Source organism: Carassius auratus, chromosome 23 (genome assembly GCF_003368295.1).
Source record: "Carassius auratus strain Wakin chromosome 23, ASM336829v1, whole genome shotgun sequence".
Taxonomy (NCBI): domain Eukaryota; kingdom Metazoa; phylum Chordata; class Actinopteri; order Cypriniformes; family Cyprinidae; genus Carassius; species Carassius auratus.
The window spans coordinates 7,936,064-7,962,802 of record NC_039265.1 but is presented as its reverse complement, the minus strand read 5'-3'; the positions used below and the strand labels follow the sequence as shown (position 1 = coordinate 7,962,802).

Below are 26,739 nucleotides of genomic sequence, written 5' to 3'. Positions count from 1 at the left end.
GTAAATATATTTAGGTCGAATCTTTTCTGAGCGACATTAAAAAGTTTTTTGTAAAGTAAACACACTAAAATTGCCACCTTGATGCGACTCCTATATGGCTTCAATGTATATTGGTTTAAAAGTGTGGGATATAGAGGCTGTGACCCTGGCTGTGAAAACCCAGCTGAAGTATTTTACAGTTTTCTATAAAGTCATCCTGTATAAGCTAAAGAACATTCTGTGAAAATGTGACCTTGATGTCTTTAATATTGACTGAGTGAGGCCATGTCAAAGATTGAAATCATATAGCCTACATCACATATACTGTATTACATTGTGAAGTGAATAATATATTTTACAATATGCAATATAAATTACTCAACCCTCATATCAGGCCAGTAACAGTAAATAATACCTTTTATCGTATGCAATATAATTTACTCAACCCCTCCAAACTAGGCCAGTGCTTAACCCTATCCCTGCATTTCTGAACCACACAAGCATTAAAAGCCTTCCAAGTGGGCCATAATAATAAAAATCAAGATTCCTAAATAAATTTACAACCACACACAAGAGGAAATGGCTTAGTATTTGAATATTGTCATTGACCATGAAGAATCAACATGACTGAGCGCTACTGATATTATTTTATGAACCCATTTTTATCATGAGGAACAAAGCAATGTAAGTTTCAGGTTTTAGTTAACAGACAAATACATTGATGCTGATTTAAAATAATTTTTCTTCAGGAAGAAGAAAAGAAATACGGCTTTGTTTGATATATAGCACACGGTTTTATTAGTATATTTAGCTTTGTGACGTACAGCTTGGGAGAAAAAAAGTCACAATGTCATGTCAGTGACATCCCACTGGAGAAAGCTTCATCTCAAATCATTGGTTTTCATTAATGAAAGTGATATGTTAGGAGCCGCCCATGCTGTTTGCATTAAACAACAAAAAATGTTTTTTTTTTTCATTTTCATTCAATCTTTCAGTTTCTTCACATATGTATGCATCAACACTTTTCTAAAGAATTAAAATATTTAGCCACATGTACTGAAAAAGTATTCACTGTTATATATATTTAACACAATAAATATTAAAAAAAAGATTCATTTTGTATATATTATGGTATTAAAGTGGGAAATGGGTTGCCGATAGGACTTCTTTTTCAAATATAAAACAGCAATCATTTACCTGAGGTTTTCACTCTGCTGTTCTTGTACTCGAATACTTGATGTCTGCACACAACCAAGGGTGTGATAATGGCTTTTAATCATTAAGGAACAGAAAGCCATGTTGTCTCTAATGGTCAGAGGAAAAGATTCATTTACAACAAGCCTTCTTCATTTTGTGTATCTGTTGACAGCAGTTACAGAAAGTGATTGGGGTCAGAAATGGGGGTCTCCCAGACAAAAACACTGTCTTGTCTTACTGTAAATGCATGGAAAATCGCTGCAAGTCCCATTTCCCTTCACTATAAAGGAATCAGATCAAATTAAGCAGTGCCCGAACAGAAGAAGGGAAAGCATTTGAATTAAAAACAACAACAAAAATGAGAACAACAACAAAAAAAGAAAGAGAATCTCAAAAATCTGTACATGTAAACATCACACTTCCACTGAGTCCAAAATGAGAAGGAAAGAGACAGTTTCACATTGGTATTCGGTACATATCAAAACCAGAGCCGACGTCAGCAGCTCCTTATACAGGAGAGACCAGGAGGAAACCGAGACGGGATGGTTAAGATCCAAAGCACTGACAAATTAGAAAAGAGGACAGACTAAAACGGGGGAACCACATGAACTTGAATGCAGCTGTACACCACTGTGGTAGAAAAATAAAAGTCAAGTTGTTTTTTTCATGTCTTTCATTTCTTTCTTCTTTTTTTTTTTCAGAGCTATACATCTGATCAAACCAGAGCATTTTTCTTAAGTTGTGTAGTTCAGCAGCAACCATAACCAGCGTCACACCTGAATGCAAAGCCTGAACCCGTATATGTCCATCCGTCCGTGTCTTTGTGTGTGATGTCTTAATGACAGGTGGCCTGTTTAGTTCATATCACAGTAGATCGCGGTGCTGATTGAACAACAACAAAACAAAAAGACCCCTCGAAGGGGCATTGAGGTACCAAATCAGAGCAGATATGAGAGCTGAAGGGGTTTCTAATACAATAAAGGGACATACGTGTATATATATGACAATCAGTTCGGTTAAGCCCCTTTAAAGGCACGGCGCAAAACTAATCAGAAAACATAGTTTCCCAAACAACTCAGTCATACAGTACAGAGATAACAGTTATTTGGGGTTTGTGGCCTAAGGGAAATCAGGCATCAGGCTCTCGACGTAATTAACACTTTAAAGCCTGTGCGGCGTGGGACTGATTTCGCCCTCGGTGTGTGTATCTGCAATCCGATGTGACCGTGGTTTGGCTGGCTGCTTGGCATGTTGACATCCTCGTTTGGAATGTTATAGGCATACAGGACAAACTTCACATGTGATGTCGGTACAAAACGGTTCTGAAAAGACCACTTGCTGTACAAAAAGAATTACAAAATAATAGTAATCGAGATAATTATAATAAAAATAGGAATCAGATAAAAAGGTTTTGGACAGTGGGCCACAAGGCGTCCTCGGCGGCTAGCGTGAGAACTCGGATCTGAGAGTGAGAGGGGCTCTGATTATGGCTAAAATACCCCTCACTCTCCCGGGACACACACGGAACACAGAGCATGGAAACAAAACTGTGAACTAGTTACACCTTTGTCAAGATTGTCGTTTGCCTTGTTTTACAGTTTGTTTTTCAGTAGCTGTCCTTGAGCAAACTGGAGAGAAGAAACAGATGAACGCTTCGCTTTTTTCGGCTTCTTTCCACACAGATGCTGTTTGCATCTCCGTTGTATGGTTTTAGAAACCCATAGAAGAGCTCGGTAGCATGTGAGGTTGGCGTATAATCAGCAGCGTTCGACGGCAGTGGGACCCATATCAGACCTCAGCGAGAGAAAGACAGATGACCGAGACTCTATTACCTGACCTCTCAACATCTGTCTACTGTGCACTACGTGGAAAAGAAAAGCAGGTGACACAGAGAGAGATGAACAGAAATGGCAACAGCATAGAAAATGAGGAGAGAGGACTTGCTTTTCTAATCAAACCGATGAACGTGCAGGTCAAATTAGCCAGATTAGCCTGTCTAGGTCAAATTTCACTGCAAAAATCAGAAATTGTATTTTGAGAAAAATACTGTTTGGACAATTACATTTTTTTTTTGCATTTTTTTTCTAATTATTTTTTGTTAAACGACTTAAGAACATTTATCCCCAATTTTAATTAGCGTAACGCAAATAAAAAGAAAATAAGTGTTTAAACATCTCAGTGGTTTGTACTTGTAATTTGTCAATTGATTTAAAAAATATTTAAAATAAATGCATTACATTTATGTGTTATTCATACTGTAATAAATATGCATTACAGTATTTTTTTTTACTGTAAACAGTACATCATTACCGTTTTAAATGACTGAATTTGTAATGAACCTAAAGAGTTAATTTAACCATGCATTAGGGTTTCTTATTTGATTTATTTTGGTGTTAAACTTAGGAAAGTAAGACTTTTAAATATGTACAAATATTTAAGCAATTTGAAAGTTTAAATATTATTAAACAATTATATATCTCCCTATCTACTTCCTTATTACTTTAAGTCCTCTCCTGAAATAAAGAAATAGTGAAGACAGTTCGAGATGAGAGAGGTCAAGGACCCTTTTGTGATCAATGTTACACAGAGGAGAGGCCTCACTCTGTAAATTTTGCATATCATGTCTACATGTCTATAGAAATTCTAATCAACAACTCAATATTGAAGTGGGAGGCTGGACTGTGAAGGCCTACCATAAATAGAACACATCAAGAAATCATTACTTCTACATGTCCACTGTTGTGTTTTTTTTTTGGGGGGGTGTCAAAATTGCACAAGGGCACACATCATCATGGCTGTCGATCGTAAGTAGGTCCCGGTCATGTGATGATGAATGTCATGTCATGGTAGCCTCTCTGTATTAGTCTGTCTCCTTTAGGGCCAGAAATGCATTTGATTATCTTCTGCATTGCGATATTCTTTCTCCGTCCCCCACTAGCAGTGCAACACGGAGCCGGCGCCGAGCTCCTCAATCACAGATTAGCGCTGCCTCTGTGTGCAAATGGAGCAAAATTACAGTGACATGACTGTCAGTCCGTCCCTAAACAAATCTACACATTTTTAAACCTCTCCTGTTAAATAGTCAGTTCACTAAAGACCCTTCAGTGTCTCCGTCCGTGTCGTGCGTGTGTTCGTGTATGTCTGTGCACCAAGCTCGTATGCCAAAGATGATTTGATCCCAGTTGATCTTGAGATTTAGGCACACACCGCGCTTTTACAACAAATCAAACAAAAGCAAACACAAGCAGCCCTCAGTATTAAATCAAACGCTCTCGGCCAGAATGCAAAACGGCAGTTTTTCTTTTTTTTTTAATCTTTCTTTTGGATATTCCATGTCTGACTTTTTTTTGCCTTTTTTTTTTTTTTGCCTTGAGGTGCTCTGGTTGTGTTTGCGAGGCATGAGGTTTCAGGTTTGTGGCGTTACGTTGGAGTCCATAGCAGCAGAGTGGATTAATGGCCATTAAGAAAAGTCAACAGATAAAAGACTAACAAGCTTCCATTCTCCGTCTCCCTCTAAAGCAGAATAATAAGGTGGAGGAGGAGAGAGGACGTACAGGAGACATGGAAGGACACAAAGAGAAGAGGAGAACAGAGGGTGACCCGTACAGAGGAAACAAAGAGTTGGCGTCTGTTAAATGCATCAGGAAAGGTCCGTTCCCAAAACAAGTCCAGTGTATTTTTGCCATCAATACCTTGAAATGCATCGAAATATATACAGTACAACACATTTGGAGGAGGTGGAAAAGAAAACCCACAGTTCAATCACAGACACTAATTCACTCCCACTCTCTGCTTTCGATGTCTAAATCAGTGGACTGTGAAGTCGAGGACGGACAGGTGTTCATTTTCTTCTCCCACACACAGAGAGGGGAACACTGGGAGAGAGAGAGAGATAGAGAGAGAGCGGGACGGACAGGCTGAGGTATTTCCAGGTGAGCTTCCACCTGTGTATCTATATGCATAAATTAATGATTCAGAGGTCAGAGCGAATGGAAAAGTGCTTCAGGACACTGCGAGTGCTTATTTACAGCAAATACAAAGGTCTATTAGTTTCTTCTCGCTTTTTTTATCTTCTTTCTTTCCATTACGCCTCCAAATCAAAAGTGTCTTCATTCGTCTGGAGGATTGGCGTGCCGTAATTCCTCCCTTGAAGTAGCTAAAAGCGAGGAAAATCAAAAATCGATGGCTCTCAGCGGGGAACGTATGGCGGTTAAACAGAGGGAGGCCTTGGAGAAGGCATGAAATGCGGGAGCAGTGTGTGGAGGACGCATCGAACCGTGCGCTTCTGCACCGCAGTGTCCTTCAGAGATTCATTCATCTCCATCTCTAGGCCGCTCTCGTTGAAATGACATGAAAGCAAAAGCTTGATGAAGCTGTGTGTTTTCTCTCTTTTCTAACATCTTTAAGAGCCAGATGGTTTTCCTCAATGATTGGAAAACCTCTTGTTAGGATCATGTGAGGGACGAGGGCATGTGTTTAGACAGAGTGTTGAGAATCGGGTCAGTTCTGTTGTAGTATGAGGTTCTCCAGCTCATCTGCCGATCGTAGCAGGAAGGCCGCGGACTCACGGTATCCTGCGATCAGCTGACGCACTGCCGCCACTTCTGTATGGCTGAGCTGAGCTGAAGCCCCGCCTCCTCCTCCGTTCCTGCCGAGGCTACTGGAGCTTGACGGGGACGAATTTGAGGCCAGAGACTTCATACTGAGATCAGTAGGCCCTGAACGGAGAAGACAAAAATATAATTACAGACATAAAAACAGATAAGAAGACTCAAGAAGAACCCAAGATGCATCTGTGAAGTTTCAGCTCAAAATACCACACCATTTTTTTATTTTGCTTATTTGGAGAGAAAGCAGAAACACGCTGTATTAGAGCATGTCTCTTTAAATCCAAATGATCTGATGCTCCTTTAGTTGCTTGGTCGAGAACCACTTTTTAATGCATTCTAGCCCTTATATGTTGTAATTTATTTGTAAATCACATTTTAAGACAAATTTGCAGTCAGGATGCTGCCAGCTCCCTCTCTCACCGTTGGTCTGGGCGGTAGCTGTTGTCAGGGACGTGGGGTGTTGCATGCTGGCACACAGTCCACCAAAACCACGGTAACTGTAGTTGAGGCCTCCATTGATGTATAGCTGGTCCTGTGAGTAGGCTGAGGCAGCAAGGGAGTACGCAGAGTGGGTCAGCGAGACCGGCTCACGAGAGACCGCCTTATCCAGCGATAACGGCTCATCCTGAGAGAGAGATGAATATATCAGGCTAGTTCGGTTTTAAAATAAACAGAGACACCAAGACGGTTCCACAAGCATCACATACACTTATACAACGCTACTTACGTGTGCCTGGTAGACATCCATGCGCATTCTTTTGGCAGCTTTGCGTGATTCACTCTCACAGGCGGCTGCTAGAATGTTCTCAGCCAGGGCTGAGGTCAGGTGGGGCGGCGTGGGTCGGGTCTGCTAATACACACAGTACATTTAATATATTACCTATTACGGACTCATTTTATGGGTCATGGTGAAAGAACACTTCATTTCTCAGAATCTCATTTTATATGTAACATGTTATACACTACCATTCATTTTTTTTTTAAAGAAGTCTCTTATGCTCACTAAGGCTCCATTTATTGAATCAAATATTATTAAAATAACTATTTTCTATTTGAACATATTTTAAAATGTAATTTATTCCTGTGAAGTCAAAGCTGAATAACTCAGTGTCACATAATCCTTAGGACATTTAATTAAAATTGCAACTCCATCAATATTAATTTAGAATTTTTGCCCTTATCACTAAACAAAACTGTATTTCTCAGTATCTGTTCTCTGTTGACCACAAGGGGGCAATATAAGTCATCTAACCATTACAAAAAGCGGAAGGGGCTCAATGTGTCAGCGTGTACCTCCATGCCGTTCTTCTTCATACGACGGCAGGATTTGAGGTAGGTACGAATGCGTTTGCGAGCGCGTTCCTGGAACTCTGGGAACTGACGGCTGCAGGACTCAATAATGGCCTGGATCTTCTCTTTAGGCTGTTTAGAGATCGGCACCATACGGTCAAGGTTCTCATCCACAAAGAGACGCACAAACATCTAGAAAAAGAGAGAGAAATTTATTACTTCACCTAAGAATGAGGTGTGGGTGAAATCCACTCATAAAACACATATTGAGGAATTCTAGTTTCACTTGCAAATAATTTTTTTAAATCTTTTTATGAAGTAGAAAATAATGAGTTGAATGCTCTTATACTCACGTTAAAAGCCTTCAACCTCTCTGGATCCACTCCTTCTACATCATTGATCTTATCACTATCGTCGTGGTCGTCGTGGTCATCATCATCATCATCAGCCGCCTGAGGCCGACCAACAGTTAGATCTTCAGGGCATATCTCCATCTTTATTGAATCATAGCTGCCTGAACTGTATTGAGGAGACTGCAAAAACACACAAAGAAACCAAGGTAAGCCTTATAGTCTGCAAGAGCGTATTGACGATCAGAAAAGACTTTCAAAGGAGGACACGGACTGAAAGACGTATCAAAAATTCTACCAATAAGGCCATTCATTCATGGCCACCGACGGCGCTTCGGCTGATGAAAACCACATCTTCAAGGTCTAAACAGTGTTATTCAGACATTCTTGCTACAGAGAGTCTTGGGCTGCAATTGAGATCGTGAATCTGTTGATTTGAAATATAGTTTTACGCTCTTCTTTTCACAAAGACAATACAATTGAAAAGGGGATGGGAAGCAACAGAGGCCGACCATGGAAAAGAGGAATGAAATGAAAGTTTCTATTCAGACCGGAGCCTTGCTCGGCATATTGTTCAAACCTCTCTGCATCTGTCAGAATGAAAAACGCTCCTGTGTCACGCTAGCTAACTGCATGAATGAGGTTTGATTGAGAACCTTTGCATCTGTGGATTCAACTCAAAACGCTCAAACCAAACGAATCTGTTGTGTTCAAGGGTGAAGGAAAAATCTACAGGCATCGCCAGGAGCAAGATTAGCAAATACGTGTCTTATAAAGTTAGGTACTTCGTTTTCAAGTTAGTACTAAACTAAAAAAGAAGTAACGATACCAGAGAAATTTTATCGCTACTGGCATTGACTTCTCAAATTTTGGTATTGAGACAATTATAAGTTGCATTCAGCATTTTTATGGTCCTAAATGATTGTATATACCTTGTTGTTATAGTCCCTGATATCTCGGTCAAGGCGTAGCTCTGAGGATTTGGGGTATTTTCTGCGCAGCTCCTCTGCGTGCTCAGGGTTAAAGGTCGCCAGCATGGTGGCAGCACTGGGCAGGGCCTGACTCAGTCTGTCGCTGAGGTTGACTGGTTGCTGGTCCTCTAAAGATGAGGATGAGGAAGTTGTGCTGAAGTCGAGTGGCGCCGCGGTACCGTTTCCGTTGCCGTTAACCTCAGCGTACGAGCCCGATCTGGGTCCTGTCCCCGTGCTGTCATTCACTCCGGCCACACCTACCGAGGGAGGAGTCAGAGTGCGAATCCCATTGCCACTCCCACTTTCAGAAGATGAATCATCTAAAACATACACAAGACAGCGAAAAATAAGCTTAACAACAGACAACACATCGTACTGATTCAACAACGTAAAGTTTGAGTATTCTTAAAGGTGCAGCATGTAATTTATAGCTCTAAAACATAATGATAATTTCTCAAACATTCCCAGATTACTGGTCAGAAAAGCAGGCAGTAATGCACCAAAACATAGTTTATAAGTTATAAGTTATCAGTTTTGGTCCTCAAACAAGCAAAACAATGTTGAAAGTGCCACAGAGCAACAGTGCGTAGGGCAATGAAGCAATGAATAGTTCACTTATAGTAATACTGGAACAGAAGAAAGGATTTTATATTGATGTATGTGGTGTTCTGTACTCTCCAGGTCGAAGAGCCGGATGTATGAAAATTAGTTCATGAAGAGATCTATACCACAGCAGAGCTGAATAAAGCACAACACACACTTAGACACACGGAAGCATACACCCCAGTGCGTTACAAATTACAAATATTTTTCTATTCATGGCGTGCAGTGCAAGTTTCAATAGAAATGACATGAAAGTACATTTTACTATAAATGCTTGTCAGTACATTTGTCCAATTTAACCTTATTTCAAAGACAATAGAAGTAATTATGAAATTACATAAATATGTACTTAAATTGAACCTAAGTGGGTCAAAAATCAATGTAAAGTTGAATTAACTGCATTTAATATGAATATAAGCTAGAATATATATATATTTTCTGAATTTAAATTTACAAACTATAATAAAAAACATGACTGACTGACCAAAAAATAATCTTGCACATACAAAACAGATACCTCAGCATACTAATGGAAAATCTAGATATAAAGAACTGTGAAAAGAAGAAAGAAGAATAAAAAGACATGCATGTAAAGCTAAAGGGGGAAACAACAACGAGGGCAGAATTGGGGTCAGCGTACAGTGCCAACAGGAAAAACAGAGACAGAGGGAAGAAAAAGAGAAGTCAGGATGGATTGGATGTAGAGGAGAGGGCACAGGCCGGATGGAGAAGGAGGGATAGAGATTGGATGAAAAGAGGGAGGGGGTGATGCGAAGTGAGTTAGGGGACGAGGGCAGTGCGAAGCAGGTCAGAGTCAGGGGCACTGAACATCGATGGAGGAAGGGAGAGAAGGATGGGGGATGGTGAAATTATCAGTGGAGGACACTGGAAGAGAGGACGTGAGAGGGAGGAAGATAAAAGAAAGCTGGGTGCTACAGAGAGGGAGAGGGGCAGAAAGAAAGAGGGATGAAAGAATAAGCCAGAGAGTGAGAGAGAGGCAGAAAAGAGACATTGAATGTGTGTAGGGGTGAGCATGGCAGAGACAGCCGCATATTTATTGGAGTATAAAGAGTATTCATGCAGGGAGAGGAAGGCCGGACTAATGCCTGCCAGCTCTGCTAAAAAGCTCTAAAGCGTACGCGCACACACTCTCACAGTTTTTCTTGCCATTCCCTCCTTCACTGGTCTTTCAGGAAAGGTGTTTGAATGACAGATGAGAGAGCTCCAAGTGTAATGTCCATAAAATGTGTGAGTGTGCACACGGGCGCTGCGGTGGATGTGTCTCTTATGCGCCGTGATGTGCTGAATACACTATTTGCTTGCCTCTGCTCAGGAAACAGCTGCAGCAGTCAGGCTTTTGAAGTGCAGAGACTGGGCCGAGGCTGCCGCTGCGTTTCTCTTGGGTATGTTTCGACCAGCTTGCAAATGGTTGGCAGTTACACTGGCACTTCACTCTTTTCCTGTGCACACAGGCTCCAGTATTCACTTTTTTCTACACTTTTGCAGTACACCCAAAATGCTTTAAAATCACATGGGGGGGGGGGGGGGTTCTCTCCTCAACCACCACCAGTGCGCAGCAAACAAAGTGGGTGCAGCATCCACTAGCTGTTGAAAAGCGCTGTGCTTCTTTAATTGTGGATACTATGAAACAATTTTTTTGTTTTTCAGGATTATTTAATGAATAGCAATGTCATAAGAACAGTATTTATTTGAAATAGACATTATAGAGGTCTATACATGCATCCTTACTGACCCCAAACAGTAGATTATACGATAATAAATATGAATAATATGAATACTAAAAATTAAATTAATGATATTATAGCATTCTATTTATGTTTTGATCATACATAACATGAAAATGATTTTAGTAATGTATGCAATTGACATTGATCGGTAGACCAGATGTTAGAAACCTGATAACCAAGTAGAAAAGCATGAAAATAGGTTAAAATATTGCTCAAATCGAAAAAAGTCAGCTGGCCAGTGCCACTTTAGAGCATTAGCTGTGTGTCCACACAGAATTAATCTCAGTGATAACTGGACTGATGGGAGCTGCTTTTATCATAGTAGTGTAATATTCAGACCAGTTCAGAAAAACAGGCACAAAGACCCCTGTGCTTTCTAGCAAGGCCAGTGGAAGGGAGTTTGATAACCTCTTATAACACAATATGAATCCCTAAAAGCAGGTGGCAGCTTCCTGGAGCTCTCCTTTCTCATTCAATGCGAATAATGACAGCCAATAAAACCACTTAACCGCGTGACAAGCGTGAAATATGATTAGCCCTGGCTCATGTCAGTCAACTGGCCCCAGTCCAGTTCACTCCTGCAGAGAGAGTTCCCCTTTTAATCATCCAGAGTAAAAGCCATACAGACAAGCCGTCTGCGTCTGAACATCCTCCATCCATCCATCCTGCTTTTAGACTCAAATTCTGCCCATCCTACAAATACAATAGTTAAGGGTGAGTTTAAAACATGTTATATATTTCACGTAATGTTATAAAAACTAATTCTACTTCTATTCAATGTTAGCTGTAAAAAAATATATACATTTTTAAGGAAACAAAACAGTGGTCCGAGTGATTGTCGCTATGTTTATTGCCACAATTACTCTAGCAGGTGTGTGTGTTTGCATGTGACACACACAGACACGCAGAAGGGTGCAGGCACAACAGTCGATAACACCGCTGTGCTTCCTGTCTCAGAATCTCAGTAACGACCAATCAGGCGTAATGATCCAGTCTACACAGCAGGGCCTGTGAGGACTCACCATGAAGCAAACATTTCATCAAGGGGTGCTGTCCATGTGCTGATTGGCTGAGATGACAGACGGTGTACTTTTCGAACCCCCCACACATATATACTAGGCATCTAAATGAAAGATGATCGGCTCTTTTCTTGCGCAGTAATTGACTGTTTTTTTTTAATTCATGCGGACGACCTCCAATTAGTGTGCTCCTCTGATAAGCCTGAGCCCGTCAGTCAACTCCCCCCACTGCAGTCTAACAGAATCTTATTCACCTCTTCAGAACAGCACAAGTCGATGGGTTGCTTCAATGACAAATCACACACCAGATTTTCATGGTGAAAACTGTCTAACGGCTAAGCATAGCACTCAGCACTTATTTATAAATACACCATAAATTAACTACAATTATAATTTTTTACAGAATGTAAAATGATAAACTGCTTCCAATGTTCCTTATTTGCTAGAAGACAAAAAATGTGAATAATTACCTTAAATACATATGATAATATACATGCACACAAATTTTGTAATCATAGTTTTTTAATCTATCTCTATCCATCCATCCATCTATCTATAATATATATGTATAACTCAAAAAAACACTACAGCAGCAGAAGACCACACCGGGTGCCGCTCCTGTCAGCTAAGAACAGGAAACATAAGGCTACAATTCACACAGGCTCACCAAAATTGGACAATAGAAGATTGGAAAAACATTGCCTGGACTGATGAGTCTCAATTTCTGCTGCGACATTCAGATGGGAGAACATGAAGGCATGGATCCATCCGTCCTCTTCTCAAAGGTTCAGGCTGCTGCTGGTGGTGTAATGGTGTGGGGGATATTTTTTTGGCACACTTTGGGCCTCTTAGTACCAACTGAGAATCATTTAAATGCCACGACCTACCTGAGTATTGTTGCTTACCATGTCCATCCCTTTATGACTAAAGTGTACCCATCTTCTGATGGCTGCTTCCAGCAGGATAATGCATCATGTCACAAAGCTCAAATCATCTCAGTCTGGTTTCTTGAACATGACAATGAGTTAATTTTACTCAAATGTCCTCCACAGTCACCAGATCTCAATCAAATAGATCAGCTTTGGGATGTGGTGGAATGGGAGATTCGCATCATGTATGTGCAGCCGTCAAATCTGCAGCAACTGCGTGATGCTATCATGACAATATGGACCAAACTCTCTGAGGAATGTTTACAACACCTTGTTGAATCTATGACACAAATAATTAAGTCAGTTCTGAAGGCAAAAGGGAGTCCAACCCGGTACTAGCAAGGTGTACCTAATAAAGTGGCCAGTGAATATATATATATATATATATATATATATATATATATATATATATATATATATATATATATATATATATATATATATATATATATATATATATATATATATATAATGTATATAACCGCCTCCTCATTTTAAAATACCATCGCATGCTACTGATATGTATATACATACACATTTTTACATAACATTTTCTATATACATTTTGAATATATATTTAGTTTCAATTTAAATATATTTTTGTATATCTAAAGTACAACTGATGCAAAGGAGGGAAATTCACTCCTTCCATCCCCATCGATCCATCTCGACCACTTTCTCTCACCTCTGCACAACAGAGACCCACCCTGTCTGCTTGCACCACCCCTCCTCTAATCTCAGCTCTCCTAAAAAAAAAAAGAGCTTGGATACTGGAAGTGAAAGAGGGAGAGCTGACAGTGCGGTCCAGCTGCGCTGAATGTCACAGTGATTCATTGGGGCATTTAGTGCACTGGGGACAAGACAACACTGGAGTGTGTGTGTGTGTGTGTGTGTGTGTGTGTGTGTGTGTGTTTAAGAGGGCAAGGGTCTAACAGGCACAAGGGCACTCACACAAACATGCTGATTGAAACCAGGCTTGTTGAGTTGCTGTCAGGTTGTGAGGATGGTCCACAGACAGTCAATCAATGCTTTACCCATGATTCCCCTGGGGTGTGGGGGCAGAGGGCAGACGGGAAGAGCAGAGTGCTGCATCAGCCACCAGCTGCCAACAACCTCATCATAAAATACTTCCTTAACACAAACCTATACAAAACCACAAATGCACATAACCAATACTCCCTCGCTTTGAGACATCCAGTTATATTTATACACACGCACTATGGCTGTGTTCCAAAATTAAGTGAGCTACTTACCAAGAACGCATTTTAAGGCATCACAGGTTAAGGCCGAAGCAATTAATGTCACACCAAATTGTAAAATCTTCACACAATTCATTCAATACTGGACAATATATCAATAATTTTGTTCAATCTAGTTAAAAAATTTTGAATGATTTTTCAAAGTTGTCAATACAACAAAGACTACTGGACTATGTGATTTTCAAGAAAACATTATTTTAGACTTCCTACTTCAAAATCTTGCGTGGCATATTGGCCGCCATTTCTTAGTCCTGTAAGTATTTGCAAAATTTACTAACAATTTCAGAGTAAAAATGGTTTCAAATTAAATCCTACATGATTTTTTTTCCAGTATAGCATTATTTTTTTGTGGTGAACAGGCTGTGCAGTGTTCGTGCCATTGTAAAGCATTTCAAATCATTCCCTTGCAACATTGTATTCAGTTAGGATGGTGTCTGAGTGAGCTGCATGCTAAGTTTTGAAACCATGCTTGTACAGTATATTCCGTTAGGTTTTTCAGCTCTCCGTGGGCATTAGAAAAGCTGATTGGCCACTCAAATCAGTGAACTCAAGTCTCATTCTTATCAAATCAAAGAAATATGCACTTCTCTACACTGTTTGTAATAACTTGTTAATTAAAATGAACCATACTTCAAACTTTACTTGACTTAAACACTGATTCTTCTCAGGATTATGCACAAACAATTTAATCAATATGATTTAATCTACAACAGCGATTTAATATTTTACAGGAGCCAGTATAAATCAATGTTTTCATTGTAGTCCGGTTTGAGAAAACTGATTTAAATAAACGCTACTGATAAAGCATGGCATTAATTAAGGGGATTGTTTCTTTAATGCAGCAATGGGCCAATAAATTAAATTAAACTATGTCATGCAAGCAGCATAGCCTGTAGCTCCCGCAGTGTGTAGGGGACAGTGGACCACCGGGAAATCTAGTTCACCATTCAATAAGCTCGATTGTACAACATCAGAACAACTAAAGCATGAATCATAGAGCTAAAAATACAACTTAACCATGTGGGCCTTCACACACACGCACACACACACACACACACACACACACGTGCATGCTTAAGCATGCCAAAACTCACAGCATGCAAACACTTACACATGCTTCAACACACATGGTAAAATTTGCACAGAAATTCACAGGATCAAGCACAAAAAATTAAAAAACATGTTTTTTTAAATGCATTTAAAAAAAAGTATTTAAAAAAGCATAAAGATCTAATGCTATGATGTCCAGGCATTTAAGTGTCCAAAGTGGCATTGTATTTTAACAAATCAAAATGCATACACAAACCAATACACTCAACTCACTCAATGGTCAATTTATGAGACCATGAGACTACACATGGCGTGACTTGCCACAAACAAATAATCCACTGTTTCATTCACGCACACACACTCAGACAAAGAACAGAGCTCTTTACACCCGCGCACGCTTATGCATGTATATATTCATGCATAAGAATGTCTGTTTTTCCAAATAATATACTGAATGTGCATGCATATGTATACAGCATACCAGCATATAAGAAAGAAGTGCAATTAAGAGTGTATATATTATGGATGTTATAGTGATATGACCACAGTTTGGAGGCTAAAACTCTCAAATGCAACTTTCTGTTCAGGTAAAACCACTCTCATTATTTAAATTCTCATCATTTACTCACCCTCATGCCATTTCAAACCTGTATGATTTTCATTTTCTGTGTAAAACCCATTTTGAAGAATGTTTCAGCTGTTTTTTGTCCATACAATGAAAGTCAGTGGAGTACGAAATAATGCTGGAGTCGGACCCCACTGACATTCACTCTATGGAGAAAAAAAAAACACTTCAGGGTTTGGAGTGACATAAGGGTAAATAAACAATGGCAGAATTTATATTTTTGTCTCAAATTATTATTTTAAGTGTTTATTCCCTCAACTTGGAAGCGCAGGCCATCATTTCACTTATTTTTGGTAGAATTTACAATGTGGTTTCCTCATTTATTCACCAGTGTATGTCATGTCTCTGTCAAAGAGATATTCATTATGAGAGTTAAGGCTGGTTCACACGGCAGGATAATTAAGCCGATTTTAGTCCCGATTCACCCCTTCCCACAATCTTAGGATGCTCCGATTATCTGAAAATAATCTGATCAAATATTCCTGCCGTGTGTGGTGTGTTAAGACTGCTCTCCTCTGCTCGGAAGAACGTCGGGACCGCTCCGATCTCAAATCGGGGATATCCAACATGTTGGATTTATTTGGCCCGATTTCTTCTCGTGTGTGGTGTCCCCCGAGGACAAACAATCACGCAGCCTGTGGACTGTGGCATGTAGCCAATCAGAAAGTGAGGTGACGAGGCGGTGAGGAAGTACCGGGAAACAAAATCAAAACAGCCGGAGTATATAATAAAACAAATATAACAAATACAAATAAAGTCGATGGGCATAACTACATCCACAACTGCAGTCCACCAGATTACATGGAAACAAATATATGAATGTTTATTTAAACGGTTATTAATCTGTGTAGTACGTAACAACATTTCTATGAGATAAAACAACAACTTATCTCCATATTATGATATAGCAAGTATAGTCCATGCTCGCGTTGTCTCCACCTCTTTGACCATCGCCTTTTCTTGTTTTTCTTATGTTTTTTTTTTCGTTAAAAAACAAAGCACAAACTATGGCCACTGCATCCTCTTCGTCCGCCATGATTGTTTACTCTGAAGTCACGTTTGATCTTGAGGGATTTTGCGAGATTTCCTGTCTGACCTGGGAATGGTCGGGAGACAAATCGGTTCGTGTGTGATGTGTTGATATTGCCGTGTGGCTGCACACCACACACTGAATGACCAAAACTGTTAGACCCGTGATTTTTTATCGCCGTGTGTGGGGTCTCTCAGGTTTGGAAAATCGGCCGACAATTTTAAAATCGTCCCGTGTGAACCAGGCCTTAAGACTTGTCTTCACCTAAAATGCCTTATTTAAACACGGCCCCACATATCTACATCACTGTGTTGGAAGATTTGATCACCGCCCTAATGTTTACGCAAATAAAAGAAGGACCAACTTTTATTCTTTATGTAGTACTGTTGTGTGTTTCCAAATATGGTAAGGGGCGTAACACTGGCCAATCACAATGCACTGGATAGCTGGCCAATCAGTGCACACCTCACTTTTCAGAACAATGAGATTTGTAAAAATCAACACGTTTTAGAAAGGTGGGGCAGAGAGGAGCAACAATAATGTATGGTATGTGAAAAATAATGTGTTGTTTATTTTTACCTTAAACTACATAAATTGCATTACATCAAATATACAAAATAATGTTATTTTTTATCATCATTTAAAAAAAGTTCAGAATTTCGCAGTTCAGGGAGTTAATTATAAGAAGCACTTTGACGAGACTTTGCTCAAGCATTTTAAAACGACAAATCTAGCATTTCAGACGCTGTGCAATGAGATCGGTCCATTGGTTGGTTCAGTTTTATGCTATGCCATTACAAAGTCACACGCCTTTTTTGATGCGCATTAAGGAATTTATTCGGTAAAAGTTTTTCCATCATAGTTAACGCGCATGTTTTCTTACCGGATAAGAAATGTATCCTTCTTAGTAGAGCGTATACGCATTTATGCACATCTTGGCGTTTCTATTCAGCGTTTTTTAAACCGATATCCCAAAATGTGAATAAAAATAGGTGGATGGCAACACAGCTATTGGAAGTTTTGTTTTGCGGTTCATCTTGTACATACAATCATTGTGACATGACTCACAAGACAGTTTGAGAACTTGAGAGGAAAAGTCAGACTGATCATACTGTTTCACTTCTCGTGTATGCAGTGGGTTTGAACCCGGTGTGTGTTTTTTGTTGTGTGTGTTTTTTGTTTTTTTTTCTACACGAGACCTGGTAGCTTATTTTTTTCTCCAAGCCTCAGCGGAGCTGACCTGAGCACAAGCAGTAACAGATGCTAATTCTTTCATTTCTACCTCCCCAGCCACCCTGCAGGGAGTGTGTGCGTGGACGCGTATGTGTGTCGGACTCCCCTCTGCGGGATTACAATGGATTATCCTGCTAAGACGCAGCACGAGCTGCTCCCCATGCCGGCACAAGGCCTGCCATTGCCATAGCAACAACCCCCCGCCACCCCCACCGAAACCCCCAGCGTTGTAGCAGTGACAGCTGTCCCCTACCCAAAAGAGAGCAAGGAACAGGTCAGCAGAGTGAGAGAGGAAAAAGGGAAGTTTTACATGGGTGGGAATGTGCAAACACACAGAATGAAGATGCAGAGAGGCGAGAGAGACAGATGGAGGTAAAAGCAAGTCTGTGCTGGAATGACAGAAGGTGGAGAAAAGAAAGCGAGAGAGAGGGGTTGATCTAATTGGGTTTGTCCTTTACTGTCTTGGTGCCCCTGACACAGCAGATAATCTTCACTTCAGACACCTGGGAAGAGCAGCGTCCCTGAGCAAGACTCAGCATGTGCTCACAAACATTCACACATGATGGACTTCTCAAATATTCTGTGCTCTGTGAAACAGAAACCTAAATATATTCTTCACCAAAAAGTGTAAATTCTATCATCATTTACTCTATGTCTATGGAACCTAAAAGATAAATTAGGTCACTATTTTCAGTTGTACAATTTTTAGTTAGGATGAATGGAGACTGGAGATTTAAAGCCTTCTTGGGAATGGACTTTAAACCCCCCCAAAAAAGTGTGGCCAGAATATTCACCTTTTGTGTTCCACTGAATAAAGACATATAGTCGTACAGATCTGGAAAAACATGAGGGTGACAAAACTATTTTTTCAAACTTTTTCAAATCTTTAGTTGACCTATTCATTTAAAGGGGTCATATAATGCTGCTAAAAAGAACATTATTTGGTGCAATAAATGTGTTTATGTGGTTTAATGTTCAAAAATCACATTATTTTCCACATACTGTACATTATTGTTTCTTCTCTATGCCCCACCTTCTGAAACCTGATGATTTTTGCAAGGCTTATCGGTCTGAAAAGTGAGGTGTGCTGTGATTGGCCAGCTATCCAGTGCGTTGTGATTGGCCGAATACCTTAAGCGTGTGATGTAAATGTTGCGCCCCTTAACATATTGTGATGCCTTGTCCGGCCGGAGCGATGAGACAAACATAAAGCCCATTATAAACATGATATAAACAGGAGTTCTAGTCGTGTCCTCTTTTGGAAGGCGAAAATTAGTTTTCCTTTCTCAATGACACAGTGTCACACACCGCGGCCTTGAGTGAGCAGAGAAGGGCAGCTTGAGAATGCTACAAAGGAAACACACAACGTCTACACGACATGGTGGAGGTGGCAACAACAATACTACAGCAAGAATAAAAGGTAAACCTTCTTTCTTTGCATGAACATCTGGGCAGCATCATGCAAATCTTCCCACACAGTGATGTAGACATGCGGGGGCGTGTTTGAACAAGCCATGTCAGGGGGGGGTGGACGAGTGTTAACTTTTATAAAGAATATCTCTTTGGATTTGAGACTTTAGCAACTTTTTGCAACTTTACAGATCTTCTTTATGCACCAAGAGCTTATAACATTCCAAAGAGAAAGGAAAAATTAAAATCGCATCATATGACCCCTTTAAGGCCATGCACAGCTACATCAGGAATGAAGGATTTGATTTTAAGAAGTTTAACTATGCCCCTCACACACTCAGTGTGTAAATCCTAATGGCACAGCTGATGAGAGACGGTAATCAGGTAGATTTAATAGGCCTGGCTGAAATTCCCTAGTTTGGGCTCCAAACTGAGCAGAGATAATTAGAGAGGGGCTCAAAACCCCCTTTCACATTTAATAAAGAAAATCATTTATTAATCTCTGCTACCCTCCCCTTTCCTCTCCTCCTCGTCTCTCTCTTAGGACTGCTGTTGCTTCATTTGAACAGAGAGTTTTCTGAGTTGTTATAAGTGGGTTGTTCTGTTGGTCTATAATACCTAAATAGAGCAACAAAAAAAAAGGAAAGGTTTGTTTTTCTACCACATCTCTTATAAATATCTTTAACCATAGTTTCCAAAATACCATCAGATTATTTCAAGCAGAAATGTATTTAAAACAAGGTTTGTGAACTATTTACACAGTTTTTACTAATAGTTTTATGAACAATCTTGACATAAATGTACAATTTACATAAAAATGTTCACAAACACTTTATGTAAGTTCATAGTGTTTCTTGTTATTGTAACTAAGGCAAAATCTTAAAACAATACAATTATGCTCTTTAATTTCCTGTAGCTCAACTTGAAGACCACAGTGCTTGCAACAACAAGGTTAGTTCCTAAAAAACACACATACTAATAGATTGCATTGAATGTACTGTAAAGCCCACAATATAACTTCAGTTTTGACGCAAACTTATATACTTATACAGCTGAACGCATAAAAAAATAAAAGTTCTCTCTGGTGACATATGCAGGAATTTTCCACTCATTTAGTCGCTTTAAACCATGTCCTGCAACCCCGTGTTAGAGTGCAACGGCCACATCTCAAAATCTAATCAACCAATACACAATGTGTACCAAGTTACACTCAAATGTATGTCACAAAACAGGAAAAAGAGATCTGTTGCTACTTCAATTTCATTGTCACGTTGATGTCTTCGTGCCTTTACAAGTCGAAAGTGCTACAGAAAAATCACCCTGCGGTCTGAGAGGCCGACCTGAGCCACATTGTAAATGAGAGGAGGTCAGGCTAGAGGTACAGTAAAGCTGCGGTCAGCTGAGATGCTGAATCTGAGCAGCAGTTCAGCTGGTAATAGGATGCGAGTAGACAGGCCTGTGAAAGCACTGCCCAGCCTTTCCATCGGCCTTTCACCCAATTCCCTAGGAAAAAGACAGGGAAGGGGGAAGGGACAGAGATAGAGAGAACGAGAGATGGAATAAGAGAAATAAAGACAGATAGTGCCCAAAGCAGTGACTTTCTCTCTGCCACAGTTTGTTCCCCTCTTTCCATCTTTCATGAGTGTCATATTGGTACAATGAGAGCGAGAGACGGGATGAGCGAGATATGGAGGTGTGGAGGTGTCAGAGTATGTTTCTTTAGTGTGTGTAGCCATTTTTCTGCTCTGAATAGTTATGACTGTGCTGGGGGCAGAAACAAATAGAGCATTTAGCGTAGCATGGAGGACAGCGGAGGAGATGGAGAGAGAGAGGGGGATGGAGGAAAGAACTTGGGGGGGAGAGGAGGGTCTATCATGAGATTGAAGGAATGACAAAATTACATGCCATGAAGAACCATTCCTCCCTTGTTCAGCTCAGTACAGTGTACCTCTGTAGCCTTGCTAATAGTAGTCAAAGTGTGTGCGCACACATACACAAAACCAGAACAACAGACAGTGTCTTGTGCCAGAATCAACCCACTGTTTGTCTGTTCGGTTATCAGTCGTCCAAAGCTACATGTGGATCTCAGTCTGTTCTTTGCAGCATGCACGGACTGGCAGGCGACGTTAAAAATGCAATGGTGTAAACGGCTGTTATAACATGACACTGGAAATGAGGAAGTTTGATGCAGGGCTTAAAGGGATAGTTCACCCAGAAATTACAATTTGAAATCATTCACTCAACCTCGTGTCATTTCAAATCCATAAGACTTTGGTGAACCTTTGAAACACAAAGCTATTTTTAAAACTTAGAAGACCCAAAACGGTCATAAAGGCATCTTAAACTTGGACCCTTGAGCTTATATGTTTGATATATGTTATGTGCTCTATGTATGTGTATGGTTAAGAATGAGATTTTGCACTCATCTGAGTGTTAGCCATGGTTTGTTTTGGATGATGTTTGTTTTCCTCACGGTAATGTCATGTTATTTTCCTCACGGTAATGTCACAACTTCCAAACGCTCTCAATGCAAAAGCCTACTCGCGCTCGTGATTCTTTAGCTCCGCCCACACGTCACGCCTCCAGACGCTCGTGTTTTTCCGAAAAAAATCGGCACAGACTATTTTTCTCTTATAAATATAATAAAACTAAAGACTTTTTGGAGATATGAAGGATGCAGTACTACTCTATAGGTACTCAAGATTAACAGGAGATTGAGTGAAAATGAGCATTTCACCCCCCCTTTAAGGATAGAAGGGATACAGTTGCAGCTACTGGGCATGCGCACATCAATATAGCATGATTTTTGCATTATTGTTTAGTGTCCGGGTTGGTGTACAATAGTGGTGTTGTCCAGTGCGATATGCAGGTATACGCCGTATGCTTACTTTTTGCCCAGGGCTGTTTGCGTATTATGACTTCTAAGGATCAATGTTTGCATATACCCAGTTGTTTTGTTATTTTGCAAGTCTGCAATTTACTAATTTTAAGTCATGTTAGCCCCTTTAACTGTATCCCATGCTGTTGGTTTTCCTGCTCATCAACGACCGACTGCGTGTGTCCACACTCTGCTCTGTGTTGCTCTCATTTTCAACTGAAAACTACTTGTTCAGTGCTGAGTTATGCAAGCTCATGAATCCTATCATTATAAAAGGGTAGACACACATGGTATAGACTAAATAATAGCATTACAGTGTATAGCGCTTTGTTGATTAGAATCAATGAACTATGGACGGCTTTTAAAGTTTGCAAATGTGATATTGATTTAGATATTTAACAGTTCAATAAACAAGATGTTAATATCAAGTGTTTTGAAGTTGTCTGACTATAGCAGTACTGCCTGATTTTGCTTTGATTTCGTAAATGAAAATAGTTCAAACAAAAGTTGCAGCTAAGCCTCTGCACATCTCCAAGCAAACACAGCAGTGTTTCGTTATGAATGAACATGCTTCTTTAAACGAATCTAGTGGGTGATTCAATTACCCATTCATAAAAACAGTCACTTGCTTTATTTGAATGAATCGGATAATAAATGATTTGCCGACAATATAACATGAAACGTACAAGCCATGCATACAGTGCCGGACGTGACAGATTTTCTGGTTTGCAAAACAAGTACTTTAAAGGAATTATTTTAGCCGTTACTGTGGTAGCTGTCGGACAAGATGGCAGATAGCAACGGCAGCACATAATATCCGCAATCTGATTGGTCAGATCGCCTGTCAATCAAGCTCCCTGTGAACGGCAACTGCATCATTAACATTCAATAACAATTAAGAATTTAATTTTCATTTCATGCCGAATTTAAGACCAAACAGAAGCCAACTGTTTACTGTTAAACTAATGCACATGCAATTGGCTTAAATTGCGGGCGCCCACTTATCTGCTTTTCAGCAAATCTGTTGTTACTGGCTTCACCTTGTATCACCCTATTAATATTCATGATCCAGGCTGATAAGGTTTTATAATGTGGGCCCGACTTTTCATATAGGTCCTACGCCCCTGGTGATTACCCACAATTCTTTGCAGCTCGGCAGTGTACAAGTGTTCCTCCATTTTAGACATACACAAGGGAGAGCAGATGTACAACAGGTTGAGCAGCTTACTTCACAGCGTCACACTTAATATCAAATGAATATTGTATCCCAGAGACAGGAGGAGTTTAGCGAGAAAATAAGGTGCTGCTAACCTCTACTAGCTCTCCTTCTCATCGCACATATGCTCATTTACAAGTCTGTAGTGCTACTCAAAACAAGCAATGATATCCAATACTAAACGTGGGTCGAATTTGCTCTGAAATTGCTTTTGGTAGGAAGCCCTATACATATTAACGCCCCGACACGCTTAACCTACAAATATACACAAGCACGTTCACCAACTCAAGTTCAGCTGACACAATAGGAGCTATACGAACCATCAGCACCTTCGGTTTGTCTCTGAATGCAGGTGCACGTCCTGGCGCTGGGCCAAAATGAAGAGGAAAAATGGACTGAGAAAGAGCAGATGACATAAGGGCATATGAGACAAAGAGGGAAGGGATATGCAGGAAGCAGACGGTAAGGAAAGTAAGGGATGGGGGTATTTAGCAATGCACCACTCTGAGAGGAAGAGAGGGTGCTGGCGGAGGGGTGGGGGATTTTGAGAGGAGTATTTGCAGTGTTAAAGGAACAATCTTCCTCCTGCAGCGGCCTTGAGGGAGAAAGGAGGAATATTGGAGTGTGGGGGGAAGAGTGAATTATTGCATCTTAGCCCACATGTGGACATGGACAAAGACAAGCACTACTAACGAGCAATACCGAATACATAAATGCAATTCTTAGATAGTCATATTACACACACACACAAATTTAATACAGTAAATGATTTATATATATACACACACACACATATACATACATACACACACACACAATAATAATACAAATATTTGCTAACAAAACTGCTAATATCTTCTAATAATTGACGGCAATAATGTTAATGTCTTCGGTCGGCTCATTTTCTCTTGTAATTCAGTTCTGCTCTCTTTTGTCATGCGTGTGGAAATGTACTGGTTTAAAATGCTAAACAGCAGTTTACTGGAATCCTCCACCGACCCTGACTGTCTCCGAACAGATGCTACTGCAACAGTATGTCTCTTTAAATGTGCAGTAAAGTGAATGTAGTTGTTTTGTAGCTTACAAAAATGTTACAATTAATTACACAGTGGGATGGAGTGGGAGTGTGGCCGCGGGCAGCGAGTCTCCATTTAGGGTGGGCAGTCACATGCCTCTGTCACAACATATTAACCCCTCCCCTCTTCACTTTCCAGCAGAGAGGATTACAAAGAGAGAGAGAGAGAGATGGCAGAGAGACCACTGAGAGTAGTTTCTACTATAGATCAACCACTGATAATCACAAATTCAGTCATTTTCTCTTCAGCGAACAATGCCGAATCAACTGCGAATCCTGCATCCTAAGACACACACACTGGCATATTAGTGGTGAAGGTTGATTGCAAGTGTGTGAGGGTCAGATTTCCTGTGGTTTATGCTTCTTAAGTGTGTGACTCAGCAGTCTATTCAGAGATCTCCCCATCTATCTGTCCTCTTTCACATTCTCCTCTTCTTCTCATTCTCTTCCTCTCTACATACACTGGAGGACCGGATGTGTCCATTAGCATCTTAAGATGGCTGTAACAGATTCATGTTACCGTGTTGTCCACTCAGACTTCAATTATGAGCACCTAAACATCATCCGGTTTACATGCAACAAGACAGCAGATGAGAAATTGACAAAGCTAGAACCGTATGACCGAGACAAACAAAACCTTCATTGTAGCAGTATTAGACTCACACAGACATATGTATCTCAACGAACGTCAAACATGCGTCAAAGGTCAGAGGGTCGTTTAATTGATTAGAAGGGACAGTAAAGGCATTTGTTACAAAGATTTTTTTTTTTTTTTACAAAGTATTAGTTCACTTAAAAACTAAACAAAAAAATGCAACTGTTATTTTTTTTTTAACAATTGGAAAATCCTGTGACTAGAAGTATCTGTTGGTCACTTGTAAACAAACCAGGTTTCCCTAAAATTCTGTAAAAACAGTGCACCCCATTTCAGTGGATTTTCAGCAGCTTTTCCCCTTTTATTGTGCATAATGCAATGTAATAGGATTGTATGTAATAGGTTGCAATGTAATGAGGTAGTCACTGAGCAGTCTGTGTGAGGCTGAAAGTATGGCAGAACTAAATAAAAGTGAACAGCTTGGTGTGAGCAGTAGTCTGGCATTTTCTGAGCTGTAATAATGGCCTTGATCTGTCAGCACCTGGAGAGTATTCTTGCTTTTTCTGTTGATGCGTGGTGCACGGGCCAATCATTCCTCTGTCTGAGAGCTGCGTGATCTTGACTAAACCCATCTTAAGTTCACACACGTACGACACAACGGCCCACATATTTGAGGAAGTTGGGGAGTCTTGAACAAGTCCAACTTAATCAAAACCGGTGCCAGACATGGACCTTGACACAAAGCATAGGTGAAAGACTGGATGGAAATTAATCAATATGAAGTAAAATAACAGTCAAAGCTCTCCCCCTTAAAACACTGACATCTGTGGTAGTACCTGTGGTTTCCTACCAAGGTTTTGGAGAAATGACCCACTTACAGAACCACACAGCCTGGACAGATACAGGAGGACCAGCACTCTAGAGCAGGGTTTCTCAAATGGGGGTTTGTGAGGGAACTGCAGAGCTTTGATGAAAAACTATTAATTCAATCAAATAAATATTTAAATCTACGCTGACAATAAAGTTTGGAAATCTCTGCTTTAGACGTATACAAGTTCATTCCACATAGAACCAGACCCTGAAAGGAGATGGTTGGTTAGTGAGGCTTGCAATTACCACCAGGTCTGAAGCAGATGTGAAGAAATCTGTATGGCTGTTGTTAATGATATGACTGCATCAGCGAGACCGATCCAGCTGTGCTCAGATGTTCGCTTGAGAACAAGTGCTTCCTGCAGTGAGACACGATCCTGTTCTACTCCATCAGTGGGTTAAAGACATGAGTGGTCTTACTATGATATCTCACTTCACTATGTAATCCCAGGATTACTACAGACCGTGTTAATCCAGCAACATGATGATAATGTGACTCAATCCTCGCACCACGCCATCAATCCTGCCAGCCCCAGACATATCCCAGCTTTCTAATGAGGGCTGCAATTGATCTGGCAGCCATTTTATTGGATGCTATGACCTGTACATATGTGCACTGAAAAATGAAGGATCATTCAATCAATAGTTTGCAACAGGGACATTTCTAGCCTTTCATCGGGATCCCATTAAAGTGTCCCCATATTCTTTTTTGATACTGTAATTGATATATAGATATATATTTTTTCTCAGTGAACAGCTGCTTCAACAAATCTGTTTACACTGCAAGTATCCAAAGCAACTT

The 26,739-nt window shown here is 40.2% G+C and overlaps 1 protein-coding gene across 2 annotated transcripts in view; it reads right to left on the bottom strand.

The window, feature by feature from the left end:
- Nucleotides 1-910: 910 nt before the first annotated feature.
- LOC113041162 (nucleolar protein 4-like) overlaps nt 911-26,739 on the bottom strand; it is a 98,681-nt gene continuing 72,852 nt past the window's right edge. Inside the window, exons 6-11 of one of the 2 annotated variants that reach the window (XM_026199538.1) lie at nt 8,359-8,717; nt 7,430-7,609; nt 7,080-7,268; nt 6,514-6,636; nt 6,207-6,411; nt 911-5,894 (exon numbers count right to left, since the gene is read on the bottom strand). In XM_026199538.1, coding sequence (XP_026055323.1) covers nt 5,677-5,894; nt 6,207-6,411; nt 6,514-6,636; nt 7,080-7,268; nt 7,430-7,609; nt 8,359-8,717 — 1,274 coding nt within the window. In that variant the 3' untranslated portion in view covers nt 911-5,676. The remainder of the gene's footprint in view (nt 5,895-6,206; nt 6,412-6,513; nt 6,637-7,079; nt 7,269-7,429; nt 7,610-8,358; nt 8,718-26,739) is intronic. The other variant, XM_026199539.1, reaches the window with a different exon arrangement.